Here is a 16,496-nt window from a genome sequence, read left to right on the forward strand (position 1 = left end):
GATGAGCTAACCTAAACCTGCCACTGGATGGTGAGCTGCTCTTGGGTGTGTAGCTGAGATTGTAAGGCCCTGGAGGCTGTGAAGCTGGACCTGATGTAAATAGCTAGTGGTGGTTGGCACACTGAAAGTAAAGAGCACTAGTATGAGCACAAAGCAGAGGTCTCTGAGTGGTGTTTGGGAGCAGAGGTGGAGCAGCAGGGAGGACTCTCTACAAAACTGCTATAAGATACTAATTAAAATTTAAAGAATCATATCCAAAGAAAGGTGATTGAGGAAATATAGACTGAAGCAACCTTTCCATAAAGAAGCTTTTTATTAAGCTAGACACAGAGTTTGTAGCCTTCAATTGATGTAAAACATTAGTATTTCTTGTATTTGATGGTTACAGTTGCCATTTAAAAAATTCTGTTCTGCCCATGGACCAAATTTATGAACACCTTCTCTGGATACTGTGGATTACAGCTGAATTACTAAAGCAATGGAAGATAATATTGTTGAAGATAGAGGGCCACATTCACTAATATATCTAGCCTTTGCAAAAGAGGGAGCCATCAGGGAGATGCTTATAACTTTCTAATTTGCTGCTCTGTCATGAGCATAGATTAGAGAAGCCTGGGTGCCGTTCTAACTTACACCAGTGGACAATGGCCTTCAAGGGACCATCTGCCAGCAGGGGATTGCTGCAGTGCATTTGCTCTGGCCACTTTTCCTTCCCACTTCCACCAGGCTCTCCACACTAGGAACTCTGGGGAGGGAGGTGTAGGTGCTGGTTCCACAGCTACTCGGGACATCCTCAGCAGAGATCTTGCAGCCAATCTCTACTCCTTGTGCTGCATGAGTGTGCAAAGGATGTGAAGTAGGTAGAAAAAACTGCTTCTGAGTCTTCAAATCAACCCAGTGAGGGCTGGGCAAGATTTGGGCCCAAGAATTATGCAGGCAACATCACTATATATGTCCCAAGGATGTCCTTATCTCTGGGGAAATGGTAGGAATGCAGTTTCCTTGCCCCCTCGGAAAAGTTTTGGGCTCTGCACCCTCTGAGGAAAAAGAACAGTGACACATTTTCTCTTCTCAATTTTCTTTACTCCTGAAAATTAGTGAAGAGATTAAGAACCATACAGCTTTCAGAACTTGTATCTTCAAAAGCACTGGATGATCTGCCATGTTGTCTATCTCTTCCTCATGTAACTATACACAGGTTGCAAAGGGGTTTATTGCAAAATCATTGTTTGTGATTTTAACAAGCTCCAAATGTGACAGCATAGCAGAAGGCTAAGCCTATATGTTGTTTTAGATGGCTCACCTACACGTTTTCCAAGTCTTCACTGAGAACTTGCTCTTGATAAAGTTGCTAAGACCAGTTTTTGAGTAGTGGGAAGGAGCCAAAAATATTGTTAAAATATTGTGAAAGTACAAATAAAAACCTAGCAATGAAGGTCCTAAATAATCAAATGTTTTCAAAGCAATGGTGAATTAAGTAATTTACAATAATATATTGGATTTTAAGATACTTGGTGAAAATAAATGCTTATCAATTTTTTTTAAAATGGAGGGGGGGGGGGGATAAAATGTGCGAAGATATGGTAGCTTTATCATCCTACTTACTGTTTTCAGGCAGTTAAACACAGGAAGATACCGTATCAAAGGAGTTGCAGAAAAAAAATCTAGTATATGAACTGTAATTTACTTTTTACCAATACAGTCTATTCTGATTGCTTCTTTGTAGCACCCAGAGGTGCAAAATGCATCAAAGGCCTTGTTTAGACTAGGGAAAAGGTGCCTTTTCCCATTAAGTTAGCTCACTTGAGCTAGTTTAACTCAGTTGAAAACCCCACTTAACACTGTCCACTCACTTTAGCTTCTTTTCCTTCGTGTGTCTTTTACAAAATGTTGGTTTATTTGGGAACCTCTATTAAAACAGTACACAAGATTTTTTTTTTTTTTTAAAAAAACCTATCAACTTTCCCATTCCAAGGTTATACTGCTGCTGTCAGTATAGACCAATATTAGGTTGACTCACTAATGTCTCTACTGCATTTTAATTGTTAGTGATATGGAATCTGCAGCAATTAGCAGATCATTCTGCTGCTTGTTTTCTTGGCATTGTGCCTTCCATTTCTCCCCTCCATTTTTGTTAGACTCCTGTAAATCTTCTAATTTTGAACTATTGGGCTGGAGCCTGCAAATGGGGCTGAAATGCTCTTTATATTAACACCAGTTGTTCGGCAGCAGTGTTGCCATCAATCTTATTGAACTTTTGTGTGTGTGAATCTGATTTATAGCTGCTGATAGGCAAAAGAAATATGCGAATTAATTTTAAATATGAATTGCATCACTGTGTATGAGGGACTAATTTGTTTATTCAAATATAACACAGATGGCTCAGTTCCTGTTTTTGAGGAGGTGGCAACTTGCTGACTACTTTTGAAAACGCAGACCAAAGACTTTGATTACAGACTACAGTGCACATTCCTGAGATCATCCAAGTTCATTACTTTCACTTCAGGATACTCCTCACTGCTGCTACTATCCACTGAAACTTGACTGAGCACATTAACAGTTAACTAGTTTTAACAGGAATTCTCCTCTGGCATATTTACGCACATGCACCCACACTAAAAACCTTGAACAATCTCAATCTGTATTGAGGATACTGCGAACAGTATCTGTTCAGACACTGGATAACAGCACCAAGTGTAGTGTCAGACATGCTAAAATCATACATTACCACATTATGAATTAGACATGAAATTCACTCTACTAAAGAAGGCCCATCCAAGGTCCTCTGCACTTCAGACCTATATTATGTGAGTCTTAAGTGGTGCAAAAGGCTTAGGTGGGCTCACTGCAGAGGCTGAATTTCATTCGTCCAGGGAGCCTTCTGCTATAATACAGATAACTTTGGGAAGCCCTGAAATGCAAAGCAATTCTTTTTATGTTTCTCATCTAAAAGGCATATGCTTCTCTTACTCCCACATTTAATTCCCATTATTAATAAGAATTCTCTGTGTGTACTGAGGGCAGTCTATGGTCACACTGTCATTCTTGGGCAAACAAGTACTGGATGTCCCTTCCAAAAACCCTCTATAGATTTGAAAATGAGGAAAAGTAAATGTAAAAGAAGAGAATGCTAAAGAGCAAATTTCCAACCACAAAACTGAATTATCATACCATATTTCCAAGTACTGGTAGTTTGCTGAATATGATGACATTTTCCTATAGTGGTAAGGTTACTTATTCAAAACAGCAATATATACAGCTCTAGCGAAATTTTAGTACGAAAAAAATGTGCAATTAAAAGATCTTTGGAATGCATTATGCCAGGAAAGGCCTAATTCTTGTGTATGTCTCAAGAATCTTTCCTTTGTTAACACTATACGTTACAAAATAAACTTGTAACACGTGTTTTCTTAGTTTTTTAGTTTTCTTAGTTTTTTTAGTTTCTTTGTTTTTCAGCTTTAAAGCTGCACATTTTACTATATAATTATACATGACAAAAATTGGACACTTCCCCACTATGCTTATAACAGAACCAACTTTTAACATGATTGGAGATCAACAACATGGCAAAAAAATACAAAAATGTAAATGAGTATAAAAGGTATTTTATAATAACTACAGGTATACTTAACTATTTTATATCTCTGTAATTTGCAAATCCCTCCTGTATTTTTAGTTAGGTTAAAACGTAAATTAAAGCTACAAAAAACTCTTAGGCATGCAACATATTTGCCCAGGTTGACATTTATTACCAAATTATGGCAAATATTTTTCTTTGTTTTCTTTCCAAAACAATGATTTTCTGGTTAACAGGGAAAGAAAATATATAATGAATAATAGATGAGCTCAGAGTGGCTATGGGACAGTCACTTAAACTCTTCTTGACAACATAAACTTCATTAATGTTCATCCTAGTGTTTATATGTGGGCTATATATTGCTGCCCCAAATTCAGGCTACCTATTTCATGTACGTGTACATGGTGGGACGGGGAAAGAAAGATGTGTCCGAATGGGGCACAAATGTTGCACCCTTCTGTGGATTCTCTCAGGTCTGCACAGTTCCTGATCTGCAGGTTTTCCATTAATCTAATTTTAAATTGGCACATATAATGAGAGCATACAGTCTCTTAGGAAATCTGCTGCTAGGAGACAACTACTCTTCACCCCACTAATGGATTGCTACAACCTCCTGTACTTTTGTTTTGCTTATTTTTAATAATGAATTTGACTGAATAAGCAGTTTGAGGAACTGAAGGCGTTTCTGAAGGGACTTTACTTTGTGTTGTGTCTCCAAAAAAAAAAAAAAAAAAAACCAACCCAGAGTTTTTTTCTTTACCAGAATGGGTCTTCCTTCGTTGGTTGGAAGGACTTTAAAACTGAGCTTGACCACAGTCAGTTCTTTTTCAAATATGGGCCTCTTGGTCCTGTTTCCCAAGTTACCCCATTTCTTGCAAGATTATTCCTACCCTTAGCAGAAGTACAGTTAAGGTTGGTAACTTTTCCAATGAAGAGGTCAATATGAATGCTTTATTCATGTAACAAAGATCAAATGTTAGTCTTTAATTCCTTGATAGTGTTACTCTAATAAATAATTAAATATTTAATAAATGGTGTCTTAATATAGGAAATAATAAAGCAGTGCTATGGCCAACTAAACAGGCAAGGGATGAGCATGACTATGGCCTAGTCTATACTGCCTGTGAAATTCGGTGGCAGTCGACAGGAGTTACGCAAGCTACACATAGTAGCTTGTGTAACTCCTGTCGACTTCGTAACTTTCGTTTTGCATACCGTCTCCACTGCGCAGCACCGACAGGAAATGCGTACCCATCGATACAGTACTACGCTTTTTTTGGTGGTGGTTTTAATAGGTCAACTTCTGGATTGATTGAGTGGGTCTTCACTTCTGCTCAATTGATCCGGATAGATTTATCTGATGGCAGTGAATTTGCCATCGTCAGTGTAGACACGCTAAGACTGAGGTAATGTGGGTCAACATAAGTGCCACAGGGAAACTGGATGTAGAGATTAATGGAGCATGATTACATCAAACTGACCAGTTCAAGTATGCTGGTTAAGGTTATAAGCTGCTGAGCACCGTCTTTTTACTCATAGACTTTAAGGTCAAAAGGGACCATTATAATCCTCTAGTCTGACCTCCTGTACAACGCAGGAGGCAATGAACCTAATAACTTACAGAAGCAGCGAACCTAATAACTTCTGTATGTGTTCAGCGAAAGGGCTGGCACTATAGGGCAGATGGTTTGGGGGTAATTCTGGACTGGGTGGGTGTTGGAGTCACCCTGCAAAAGAGTAACTGGACAGTGGAAGCCAGGGTGCGACCCACATGTTTATATGCTGGCTGGTGGTGGTAGGATTGTAAGCCACAGGAGCACAGCATTTACGGCACCCCAAGTAGTAGGGTAGGCAGTGACACAACCCCTTACTGGTCTCGCTTGAACAGCAAACCATCACAAAGGTGTCTTAACATAGGCCCTAATTCAGTGAAGCACTGAAAGACATACTGAAGTTTCACTGAAGTCAAAGCTAAGCAACTGCTTAAGTACTTTGCTGAGTCAGGACCATAATGTGTAATTAACGTACATTATGTAAACTAATCCCTGTGTGGAAAAAAACAACAAACAAATTGGTCCAGGGATCATCTTCTTTTCCTTTATGCTGCTTTTCCTGGTGAGGGTTGCAGTAGCAGCAGAGAGAGTAGGGAGGACCAGACCTCTCATTCCTCCACAACAGGTCCCAGCTCCCGTTGGGGGATTCCCAGCATTCTCAGGCCAGCCAGGAGATATAACTCCTCCAGCATGTCCTGGGTCAGCCTCAGAGACTCCTCCCACTGGGAGATCCAGGGCTTGTGAAATTAATTAGCACTAATTTAACTTCTCTAGGTAAAGTCCTGAATTGAATGTGGTAGGTAATTGTGCAGGTAGTTACCAGAAAAAACACAAGAAGAGGCTATGCAGGGAATAGAACAGAGGTCTTCAAACTGTTGGTCGGGCCCCTCGGGAGGGGGTGTGTGGAAAAACATTGGGGGTGTGTGGCAGGGCCCGGGCCAGTCTCCATAAGGGGTGGGAGAGGGAACACTGTCCAAAGCTCTGCTTTAGCCCTGCCCCCACAGCTGCGGCTCTGGCCTCAGCTCCCAGCCATGGTTCCCTGGCTTGGCCCCCGGTCCCCCTCCCAGCCTCAGCTGCCACAGCCTAGTGCCCCGGCCTCCGCCTTGGCACCCAGCTGTGGCCTTGGTACCTGGCCGCTGTTCCCAACTCGGCCCCCAGCTGCTGTGGCTCCGCTCCCAACCACAGCCCCCAGCCCCGAACGTGGCGCCGCTCCCATCCACAGATGGGGCGTAACCTAACAAGTATGGGGACCATTGGAATAGAAGCTAGCCTTATCAGTTAACAATCCCATCACAAACTCAAATGCACCTTTTACAAGACCTATTATATACTAGGCTGAAAATAATGATGGAACACGTAAAATACTTGCATATTGTCGATCGGTGGTTCCCAACCTGTGGTCCGTGGGCCAAAGTGACCCGCAGCTCCCCCCCGCTGGCTGCAGAAGGGAGCCGCTGCCTGAATACCCAGGCAGAGAGCGTTGCCAGTGCAGGCTACTTGCTGCAGCCAAGGGGATGGGAGATCAGCGCTTCCCTCCCCTTAGCTGTAGCAGGGAGCACGGCAAAGCTCTGGGGTCCCCTTAGGCTCTGGGGTCCCGGCTGGAGCCAGAGGGAGGGGAGCACTGTTTCCCTGCTGCAGCCGGCTGGATGGGAGATTAGCACTCCCCTGCCTTCAGCAGGGAGCAAAGTGCTCTGCCTGTGTCCCTAGTTGCTGGGGTCCCGGCTGGAGCCAGAGGGAGGGGAGCATTGATCTCCCATCTCCCTGGTTGCAGGAGGGAGCCACTGCCTGGGGACCCAGGTGGAGCGCACAGTTTCCCTGCTGCAGCCAGGGAGATGGGAGATCCTCCTCACTGAACTCCTTCTCTCTGGCTGCAGTGGGGGGATGGGAAGGGCTGCTGGCAGAGACTGGTGGCCCTTCAGCGTTGTAAAAATTATATTTGTGGCCCTCGAGCCAAAAAGGTTGGGAACCACTGTTGTAGATGATACTGTTAGTGATGAAATATAAGTATTTGGAAAACACACACAGTATTCTTTCATGTTACCAGGCATTGTTCCACACTACTACAAAAGCACGTTTTGCATGTAATACCAAAGGTTACTGTTACAGGCAGGAGTTTAGCTGGAGAGCAAAATAAGAGTTTGTTTGCTGTGCTGCTTGTGGAGCTTTCATGATAGGATGGTACAAAATGTATTTTTCCTTCTCAAACTTAGCAATTTCTTGGTGCATTAAGATATATTTTAGCTGTCATGCCATTCCAGTCAAAGCTAGTAGTTACATATAGGCCAGATCCTTCACCTTCAAGGTCATTGGGAGTTTGCCATTGACTTCAATGGGTTCAGGCCTTCAGTGATCTGAACAACATAGTAAAAATAAAATATGTATACTCCTTGAATACAGTAGGGGTGAAATCCTGGTCCCACTGAAGTCAATGGCAAAATTCCCATTGACGTCAATGGGAAAACTTTAATGTGTTGCTCCCCCATATCATAAATAAATGTCCATGGCCATTAGTTAACTCAAAGTTTATTTAAAATGTATTTCCTCTGCTATTTCTGTTCAGTAATCTTGCTGCTTCTTCCCTCTTTGGGTGATGCTGTCCCACTAACCCTAACATTTACCAGTGAGAGAAGAGCTGAGCAGTGTAGAAGCTAGTCAGCGTGCTAAATAAAGTTGTCTCTTACTTAGTTCAGCAAGTCATAACATTTTGAATGCAACAAGGGGATCCGTGTTTAGAAGTAATGTGAACTCAATTGTCAGTGGAAGGTATCTACTGAATCAGACAAAATGAAGCAAATTGAAGGCATATTTTAAACCTAACTGATTTTTATAAACTCTGAATTTTCTGAGTTTTTTAATTTAAATCAAACAATTTTACTCTATGAATTTTATATAAAGATATTTGCTTTGTAATATTGACCAGCTGCCACCAAAATTGACGCATCAGCGTGAATTTTCGGGGGATGAGAAGTGAAATTGCAGCTGCCGCCAAAATTGATGCATCAGCATGAATTTTCAATGGAGGGTAAGAGATGTGTGGCTCTTTGCGATATCTACATCCATTTTTTGACTCTTCGTCTCTGACTGGTTGGCCACCCCTGATCTAGGCCCATTGTGTATCTTTAAACTCTACCCATTGACTAAATGTGGTTGAAGACTGAAGTAACTTGAATGTAAATGTGACTTATCTTTAGATACTCATTGAATCCAAGTTTATAGACCAAACTGAATGTGTTTGGATTATCATACCATAGCTATGCAATTTAAAAAAGGGAGTGGACAGTTGTATTAAAACAGAAGGCCCTTCATACTCCAACATGATGTCAGTAAATAGCTCCTCAGAGCATACTATGGTTTTAAACAGAGGTCCCCAAACTTTCACATTGGTTATAAAATATTATTTAGTGTTGCTGGACTGGAAGGAAGACGTCCTATATCTGCAAAAATTAGAAGGAGCTGGTTTATTTTTTTGATTAATTAAACAATAAAACAACCATAAGTGTGACTGTGAGCTCATCTATACAGTGTGGCAAAGCTCTCTATAGGGGTGCTATTTGTAGAAAACTCTAACAGGTTGTGCTCTAACTGCCCCATGTAGATCCTGCTGGTGTGCTCTAAAAGGTACCTTGTTCATGTTAATGTTCTATCCAGCAGAGCACTTTGCCATGCTGTACACAAGCCCTGTATGTATAGAAGTCACATTCCCTGGGTACTTCCTGCGGTTGTCATATGAAATGATAACTTTTACCAACAATTAAGTAAATCCTCAGTGGGGCCACTGGTGATCAAGAATATAATTTATAAGATCTTTTCAGCACTACAATGCATGAAGATATCCAAGTTGTGTGTGTATTTTAAATCCTCCAAAAATCTTTTAACTTTTTTTTCAAACATAGTGACCATTACCCATTTTGCATTCATTCATTCTACCACTGACTTTAATGGAGCCAAGATTTCACCTTTAGTTCATACATTCTGCTTCTCCAAAATTATTAGATAAAGTTAAGATTTTAGCCAAAGTTAATTAATTATTTTTATAATTAACCAAGACTTTCACAAAACTGATTTTATCTTTAATTGGAAAGCTTTTTGGAAGCCAAAGAATAGAGAAAAATATTAATACCACAACCACCCTTCCTCTCAAAAAATGCTGGTATAAGAAATTAGAATGCTTTGTTCAACCCTAGGAAATTAATCCTTCATTATCCAATGAATTTTCTTAATTCATATGAAAATTCAAAAAACTCAGAACACAGTAAGGCATTAATACTACATAAAATTAAGCACTCCCATAATGGCACTTTAAGTCATTGTAAATATAAAAATAATGTAGCAGGAAACACACTTCTATTTAGAACATTTTAAAGTTACTTATGAACACTATAATATATATTAAATAATCCATTACATTGAAATAACTTATTTGAAATTCAACAAAATGAATATTAACAAATGTTAAATTAAGTTCAGTTCCATGTACCATAATTCTCAAATTAAAATACATAAAATACACTGATCAGGCAGATGAAGCATCTTTGTTGAAATTCTGATTTATGGTAGTAACTAAAAATTGTTTCCATTACAATAACTACTCTTCTACTTACTTGTAAGAAAATGATGTTGGTTCTGTATATATGAATACTAAGAAGAAAGGAACTACAGCTGTGTAACACAGCTTGCCTTGATTATAGCCACTTTACTACTATTTTATATGGTTATATTGATTTTGAAGCCAGAAGATGGAAAAAATTAACAGCCTAAGTGTCAATGGGCACTTTGATTTCTACAAAAGTTTCCGATTGATTTACTTGAGAGCCATGCTTATAAATCAAGGACAGAATTTGGCCCAACATCTTTTCTTTCATAAAAATATACTTACTAAAAGTGACAGATGTTCAAGTAAACTATTTACACAAATAACAAATGAGAAACTGTGTCAGTTATAATAATGTTGCATGTTTGATTCCTGAATGCATACAATTAACGTTGCTAAAACTCTGAGAATTGTAGCACTGTGCATAGTTGGTATATGTGCACTCAGATGTTCACTGCCATAGTATCACAGACTAGTTAACCTTCATAGTAAAAGTAAGTTGGGCAGGCCCTCAGCAGATCTACTCCTCTAAAATCAGAAGAGCACAAGTTGTTCAGATGTTTGGTTCCTAGCCTTTCAGATAGAAACTGTATACAAATGTGATTTAAATATATGAAACATGCAGTCAAATTTTAATTAGGAAAAATATATAGTTTAAGGAAATCTCTGAAGCTGGAAGAACACCTCTTGCTTTCTCATGTATTATGTTCCCTACTTTCTTCAAAGCAGTGTATCTCAGACACATTTAATGTAACCCAAAATGCTTAACACAATTGAATTTTCTTATCTAAGTGTGACATGAAGATGTACAGACATTAGGACTGATTCTGCTCATTCACCTCAATGGGAAAGGGATCAGGCCCAGAGTTGGTAAAGCTGCAGGAAATTGCAAATATTGTTATCTTGACCTATGACAGTGAAATATATATCTCACATATTTTAAAGTACATCTTAAGGAAATATACGTGTAATATACTAGGATGCAGCAATGCAATTGCTGGCAAGGATAAAACTCCCCTGCTGTCATTATGTGTACATATGATTTTCTATCATTCACTTTGAGCATAAATGTAAAGGTTAACAGAAGGCAGTTGCTTACCTTGGCACACATTTTGCTCACTTTGCTCATATCCAGTTGCACACTGTATTCGGTGACTTGGATTTGGAGGTGGTCGATGAGGATCAGCAGGGGTGCGTCGAATTACATTGTTTCGTCCACCAGTGGATTCAGCAGCTGTGTCTTCTCGCCCATTATTTACAATAATTTGAGCTGTTCTGGGTAGACAGAGGTATCCTCCATAGTGGTTAACACATTTCATCCCACCTTTGCATGCATCTGGGACAATTTCACATTCATCAATATCTGTGGTTAGCAACAACACAAGTCATGCTTTAAAATGGGACCTTTCATAACAGACATCAACACAAATAATGTAACAAGGCATGCAAGCACACTTGTATTGTCCAAAAAAGCAAAACTGGGATGTAGAGTATAACTCAAGAGAAAGGACTAAAAATGCCATTAACATGTCTTTCACTTATAAAGATTTACTATACCTTTGCACCGCTGCCTGACAGGATCCCATTCATAGCCATCTGTACATTGCTGTATAGAAAAGAGATTCAGTAAAATGATTGATGAATTAATATTTTTAATACTGCATCCTCTTGTTATTTCCACAGAAAATTGTGTTCTGAACAAAGAATAACTAGGCTGGTTATATATTTTTGATAATGTCAGGGAAATAAGTCTCAGTGCAATTCTGCTGTGTAACAAACTAAGCAGTAGTTTATACTGGAAATGAATAATCCTTTCCTGAATGCTTATCTACTTTCTATTCTAAATTGGCAAATGAAGGGCCTGATCTTGCTAGGTGCTCAGTGCCTCCAAAGAGATGAGCATCCTTTCTTCCCAGGGAAGTCAATGGGAGCAGAAAGCTCTCAAGACCTTGTAGAATCAAACCCTAGTCTCTTTGACTCATACAGGTGTAGATGACACTCCAGTTCAAGACCTTGATCCTGCCAAACCTTACTCACATGAATAGTCCTGTTGATGTCAATGCGACTACAGTACTGTCAGCTCAAATATAATGAGTCAGGCCTTAAATCAAGAGATTTTAAAAAATAATAAATTGTGGATTCTTTTTTTATTTGCCTTCTTGATTTTGAGTCATTAAGGTTCACATTCTTAAGCTTTTCTCTGAAGCCAGAAAGGCTAGAAACTTACTTTCTTTTAAATTGTGAGACTCATGTTAAAACTGCGAGTTGTAGCATTGGGACTGCTCATGTGAGTAACACTTTGTAGGATCCAAATGAGACTGTAATCCACGAACCTATTCACATCGGTATGGACTACCAATGTGAGAAAAGTTTGAGGGATAAGGCCCCAGACTTTTTAGAAAGGCAGACTGCATCTTCTCTCTGCCCTAAGTAACTCATTTTCTAGAACACAAGATCTAATTGACTGAACACCATAATGCTGTTGAAGTGCACGAGGATACAGATATAAAACATCAGTAGATAAACTAAGATGTAGTACGTGTTTCTGTCCTGCTTGATATATTATTTCTCATATTATTGCAGAAAAGGAGTTGATTCAATAAATCAGCTAGTCATAGTGAGCCAAATTAATTGTTGCTGTAACTCCTTGACCCAGAGTGTTGATATCCATGTTGCTCAATGTATTATGCTGAAGTTGTTTTGAGAAACTTTGTTACTAATAGAGATTGAATCAGCAATAGAAACAACATTTTGTTTATTCACAGGTGACACCAGTGATCTGCCAAATGTAGCACTGAGCTGGAGGAAAAAGCCTCTAGTGTTAGGAGGGGGTAGTAAGAGGACAGCTAATTGTATTATAATTCTAGCTCTCTAAAGGAATGACTACATGCTGAGTTGACACCACAAAAGTTACTGTAGCTATGAAAACCCAAGCCCAAAGGAAAACAGCAAATTCATGTATTTACTGAATCACCCAATTCTTGCTAATGGACAACAGAAGTAATGTGTACTTAATACTAATGAGCCAAATCCACTCCCATCAAAGTCAATGGGAGTTTTGCCCTAAATGCATATAGCACATGTATCAAAAATAGTGTAATGGGGTACCATTTTCAAAAGCAACTAAATCTCATTTTTAAAAGTGACCTAGGCACTTAAAAGCCTAAATTCCACTGACTTTCTATGAGGTTTGAGCTTCTAAATGCTAAAGTCACTTTGAAAAATGGGACTTAGCAGCTATGTCATTTAGGGACTTTAACATTTTTTCTGGTAGGTCTAAATGAAACTAGGCAAATTTACCAGAAGAATGCTAGGTTTTTTTTAGGGAATACATAATAAAAAATTGAAAAACAGCCTGTGTACTAGGCATAACCTCACTTTTAAAGCTCTGTGTTGAAACATTTTATAAATTGCTTTTTGCTGTAACCTAAATAATTTTAACATATCGACTGATTCTGCAGCACTTATTCACATGAGCAGTCCCGTTCACGTCAGTGAGACAACTTGTGTGAGCAATAATTGCATGATCTTAGGCCCTTTGGCGACAATCATACAATTTGTTCCACACAGACAGAAAACTTCTCTGCTCGTGTGGATTTCAGTGTGGGCTCTGTGAAAACACAGCAGTCCACCACATGAAACAAGTTTCAGGATCAGGGCCTCTGTTTGTAATAGGGGTCAAATATAAAAATATGGGGATTTTTCATCATCCAAGCCGATGTAAACGTTACTCTCCCAGTGATTTTCATTACAAAAGTAAATAAGGAAACATAGATGGAAAAGCAACTTACATAAAGGAGACAGCCCTGCCCCTCTATTCTTATCACATCCATTTTAGGGTGTGAGTAGAATATGTTTCCAATATTCTATTAGCAGATGGTCATAGCCACACAAATAACTGTTCAAAACTATTCCTGACACTGATGATATGCCAGCTAGAAAATTTCATGATTTACACACTTCATTAAATTTTAAGACTACAATTACAAAATATTTTGTTAAAACACCTGGAAATTTCCTAGCAGAAATGGAGCAAAACACTTGACTAATATCTGACATACATGAAATTTCATGTATTTTAATTAATGTAATAAGTTTGTTTTGAATAAATCATATACAGTATTTTTGTAATCTTGAACATGCTTGGGGTTCTGATTTCACAGAACTTGGGATTGTGTATCACAATATGTCATGTCCTTTTCTGTTCTGGATGACATTTATTTTGTATATTTATAATTTTCCAGTCTATTTTGTGCATCCATAAAACAAAACAAAACTGCTTCCAGAGGATTCAAATCTTTCTGAAAGTAGGAAAAAGCCTCATCTTATAATTTTATTCAATTAATCTAATTCAGTACCTACATGAACCTTTCGAAACAGAAGGTATCGCCAACAATTTCAAAGTCTGAAAGAAACACCTATAAAAACACCTTAGCTTAGATTAAAATACAAAATCAAAGAACTTTGAACTGAACACTATATATTGGCAAAGAACTATGGTTTCTCTGTAGAGAGTTATTTAGGAAACAATCCCTGCTAAGTAATAATTATCTCAAACTCTATTAAACCTTACCGTGTATGTTATAGTTTCTTCAGTTGCCTGTGAATTTACTGTAGTAAGAGTGAAAGCAGCCAAGAACATAACTGTCAACATCATGAATCTTAAAAGAAAGAAACAAAACAAAACAAATTTTTTTTAGCACTTTTTACTGTTAAAAAGCTCAGAGTAACCAGCTATGGGGGCAAACCTTGCATTCCTTACTAGGGTAAGATTTCCACTGAAGAATTAGGAGGGCAAGATGGAGCCCTTGTTAGATTATGAGGAAGTGGCTGAGGTTTAGCAACATCTTAAATCTCATATCTTTCCCCAGCTGAAGTAACAGATTTTTAAATAATTTAACAATACATCACACTCAAGCTTCTGTTCTCTAAAGCAACATAACCCAAGTACCATATGTATTTACAACATCCTGGCAATTACCTAGTTTGGTTTTAAAATTAATTTTCAAATGACTTCATGTCCCATTAGAAAGTGTGTGTGAAAGTTCTAATAGTTAGGTAAAAGAACCAAGGAAAAAAGGTAAAAAGATGATCTACCTGGATCCTGCTAGTTTTTGTAAACAACCCCCATACAATACTATCAAAAGAGAGCTGGGCTTGCTCTCTATCTATGGCACCAAAAAATCCCAGACCCTAATGAAACAGCATGCAAAATATCAGATCTAGCACCTGCATCCTGCCAATTTTTGGCCCCAAACTGCACCACCTAAATAGACAACAGGTTTAGCTGCTCCTACTGCAACTTAAAAAGCCAGACCCTCTTGTACCTTAGTGCAACAGTCCCACAAAAACTCTGATCCGAAACCTGAATGCTGCTGGGTCTTGCCCAGTTTTTCCAGAAACCCAGAAACTGTGCCACCTTCCACTATTCCACAAAAACAATCTGGACCTTCACATACCCAGGTAGAAGGAAACTGCCAACAATTCTAATTTGGCATCTGTACTCTGCTGGATCTGGCTAACTGCTGGCTGCCTACTCTCCAATTTACCGTCTAAATTTAGCACATAGGCAACTTTTCTTAGTCCAATCATCAGGATCCCGATGTATCATAGTGCAACAGTGCTGCACAAATATGTATCCAGTGACTGAAACTGGCTGAGTTTTGGCCGTGAACTTCCCAACCACACTATTCCGATCCAACTGTATTTGACCCTTCATTTTCAGGAATTCATTTATGTGTACCAACATATTGTGGCTACGAAAATGTTTTTGGGGTGCTGCTGCTGCACTGGGGTGCATCGGGGTCAGGATTTTTAAGATAGCTAGGAGCAGCGAAACATGGTCTCTGTTTGGGTGTTAAGATTTGGGTCAAAACTTGGGAAAGCTGACAGGATCTAGACTGGGGATCCAGGGTTGATGATCCTGTTGTGCCAAGATGTGCCTGGGGCCAAAATCAGGCAGGATTCAGCTTTTCCCCAAGCCCCTGGCAGAACTGGTTTCCAAACGAAGTGGGGGCAAGTTCCAATTTATTCCATTCGCAGGGATTTTTTATTTTTTTTTTAAATAAACCCATCGATCCGACTCCAGTTCAGTTCAGGTTACTTCGTATTTCAATGAAATCAAAGAAGTTGCCTGCTCCCCCCCCCCGAATAACGTGCCCAGCGCTGGACAGCTTCCCAGCAAAGCAGGTAGACTGGAGCCGTCCCCCATCCTGAAGAGGGGAGCGGAGAGACCCAGCGCCCCAACCCCGCGGGCGTCCGGTTGGGACCTGAGCCCGGCGCTCCCCGCCCCGCTCCGCTCCGCTCCCGCCCGGCTTCCGGTGCACAAAGAGCCATTCGCCGGCAGCCCCCGCAGGACCGTGCGCGGGCTGCTCGGGCGGCGTCTTACCTGCGCGCAGAGCCGGGCTCCGCTCGGGGCAGCGCCGCGGGGGGAGGAGAGCGAGTCTCCGCAGCGAGCTGGGGCCGCCCGCTCCGCGCGCTGAGGGTAGCGCTCGCTCGGCTCCTGGCGCTCCTGCTCGCCCCGCCGGCCTGGCATTCACTGACACGGTCCCGCTCCGGTCGGTGGCGTCTATCGAACGCCCCCTCCCGGCCCCGTGCTCAGGGAATTAACCCCTTCTGCTAAGGCACCCGCTGTGAGGCCCCCCCCTCCCCCCGCCCCACGCCCACCGGTGCCACCCAGAGGGGAACTCGTCACCTCTGTCAAAAAAATCCCCCGGCTGCTGCCCCCACCCACCCTGTGCCTCGGGCTGTTCAGAGGCTGAGCGAGGATAACGTG

General features: G+C 40.4%; 1 protein-coding gene across 1 annotated transcript in view; it reads right to left on the reverse strand.

Annotated features, from left to right (window-relative positions):
• Positions 1-16,229, reverse strand: part of EFEMP1 (EGF containing fibulin extracellular matrix protein 1) — a 59,562-nt gene extending 43,333 nt beyond the window's left edge. The window contains exons 1-4 of the mRNA XM_067565178.1: positions 16,110-16,229; positions 14,295-14,382; positions 11,279-11,327; positions 10,821-11,084 (exon numbers count right to left, since the gene is read on the reverse strand). Coding sequence (XP_067421279.1) covers positions 10,821-11,084; positions 11,279-11,327; positions 14,295-14,378 — 397 coding nt within the window. The 5' untranslated portion in view covers positions 14,379-14,382; positions 16,110-16,229. The remainder of the gene's footprint in view (positions 1-10,820; positions 11,085-11,278; positions 11,328-14,294; positions 14,383-16,109) is intronic.
• Positions 16,230-16,496: the final 267 nt, after the last annotated feature.

Source organism: Emydura macquarii, unplaced genomic scaffold (genome assembly GCF_026122565.2).
Source record: "Emydura macquarii macquarii isolate MOO-44397 ecotype Brisbane River unplaced genomic scaffold, CSIRO-AGI_Emac_v2 contig_2676, whole genome shotgun sequence".
In the NCBI taxonomy this organism is placed as follows: domain Eukaryota; kingdom Metazoa; phylum Chordata; order Testudines; family Chelidae; genus Emydura; species Emydura macquarii.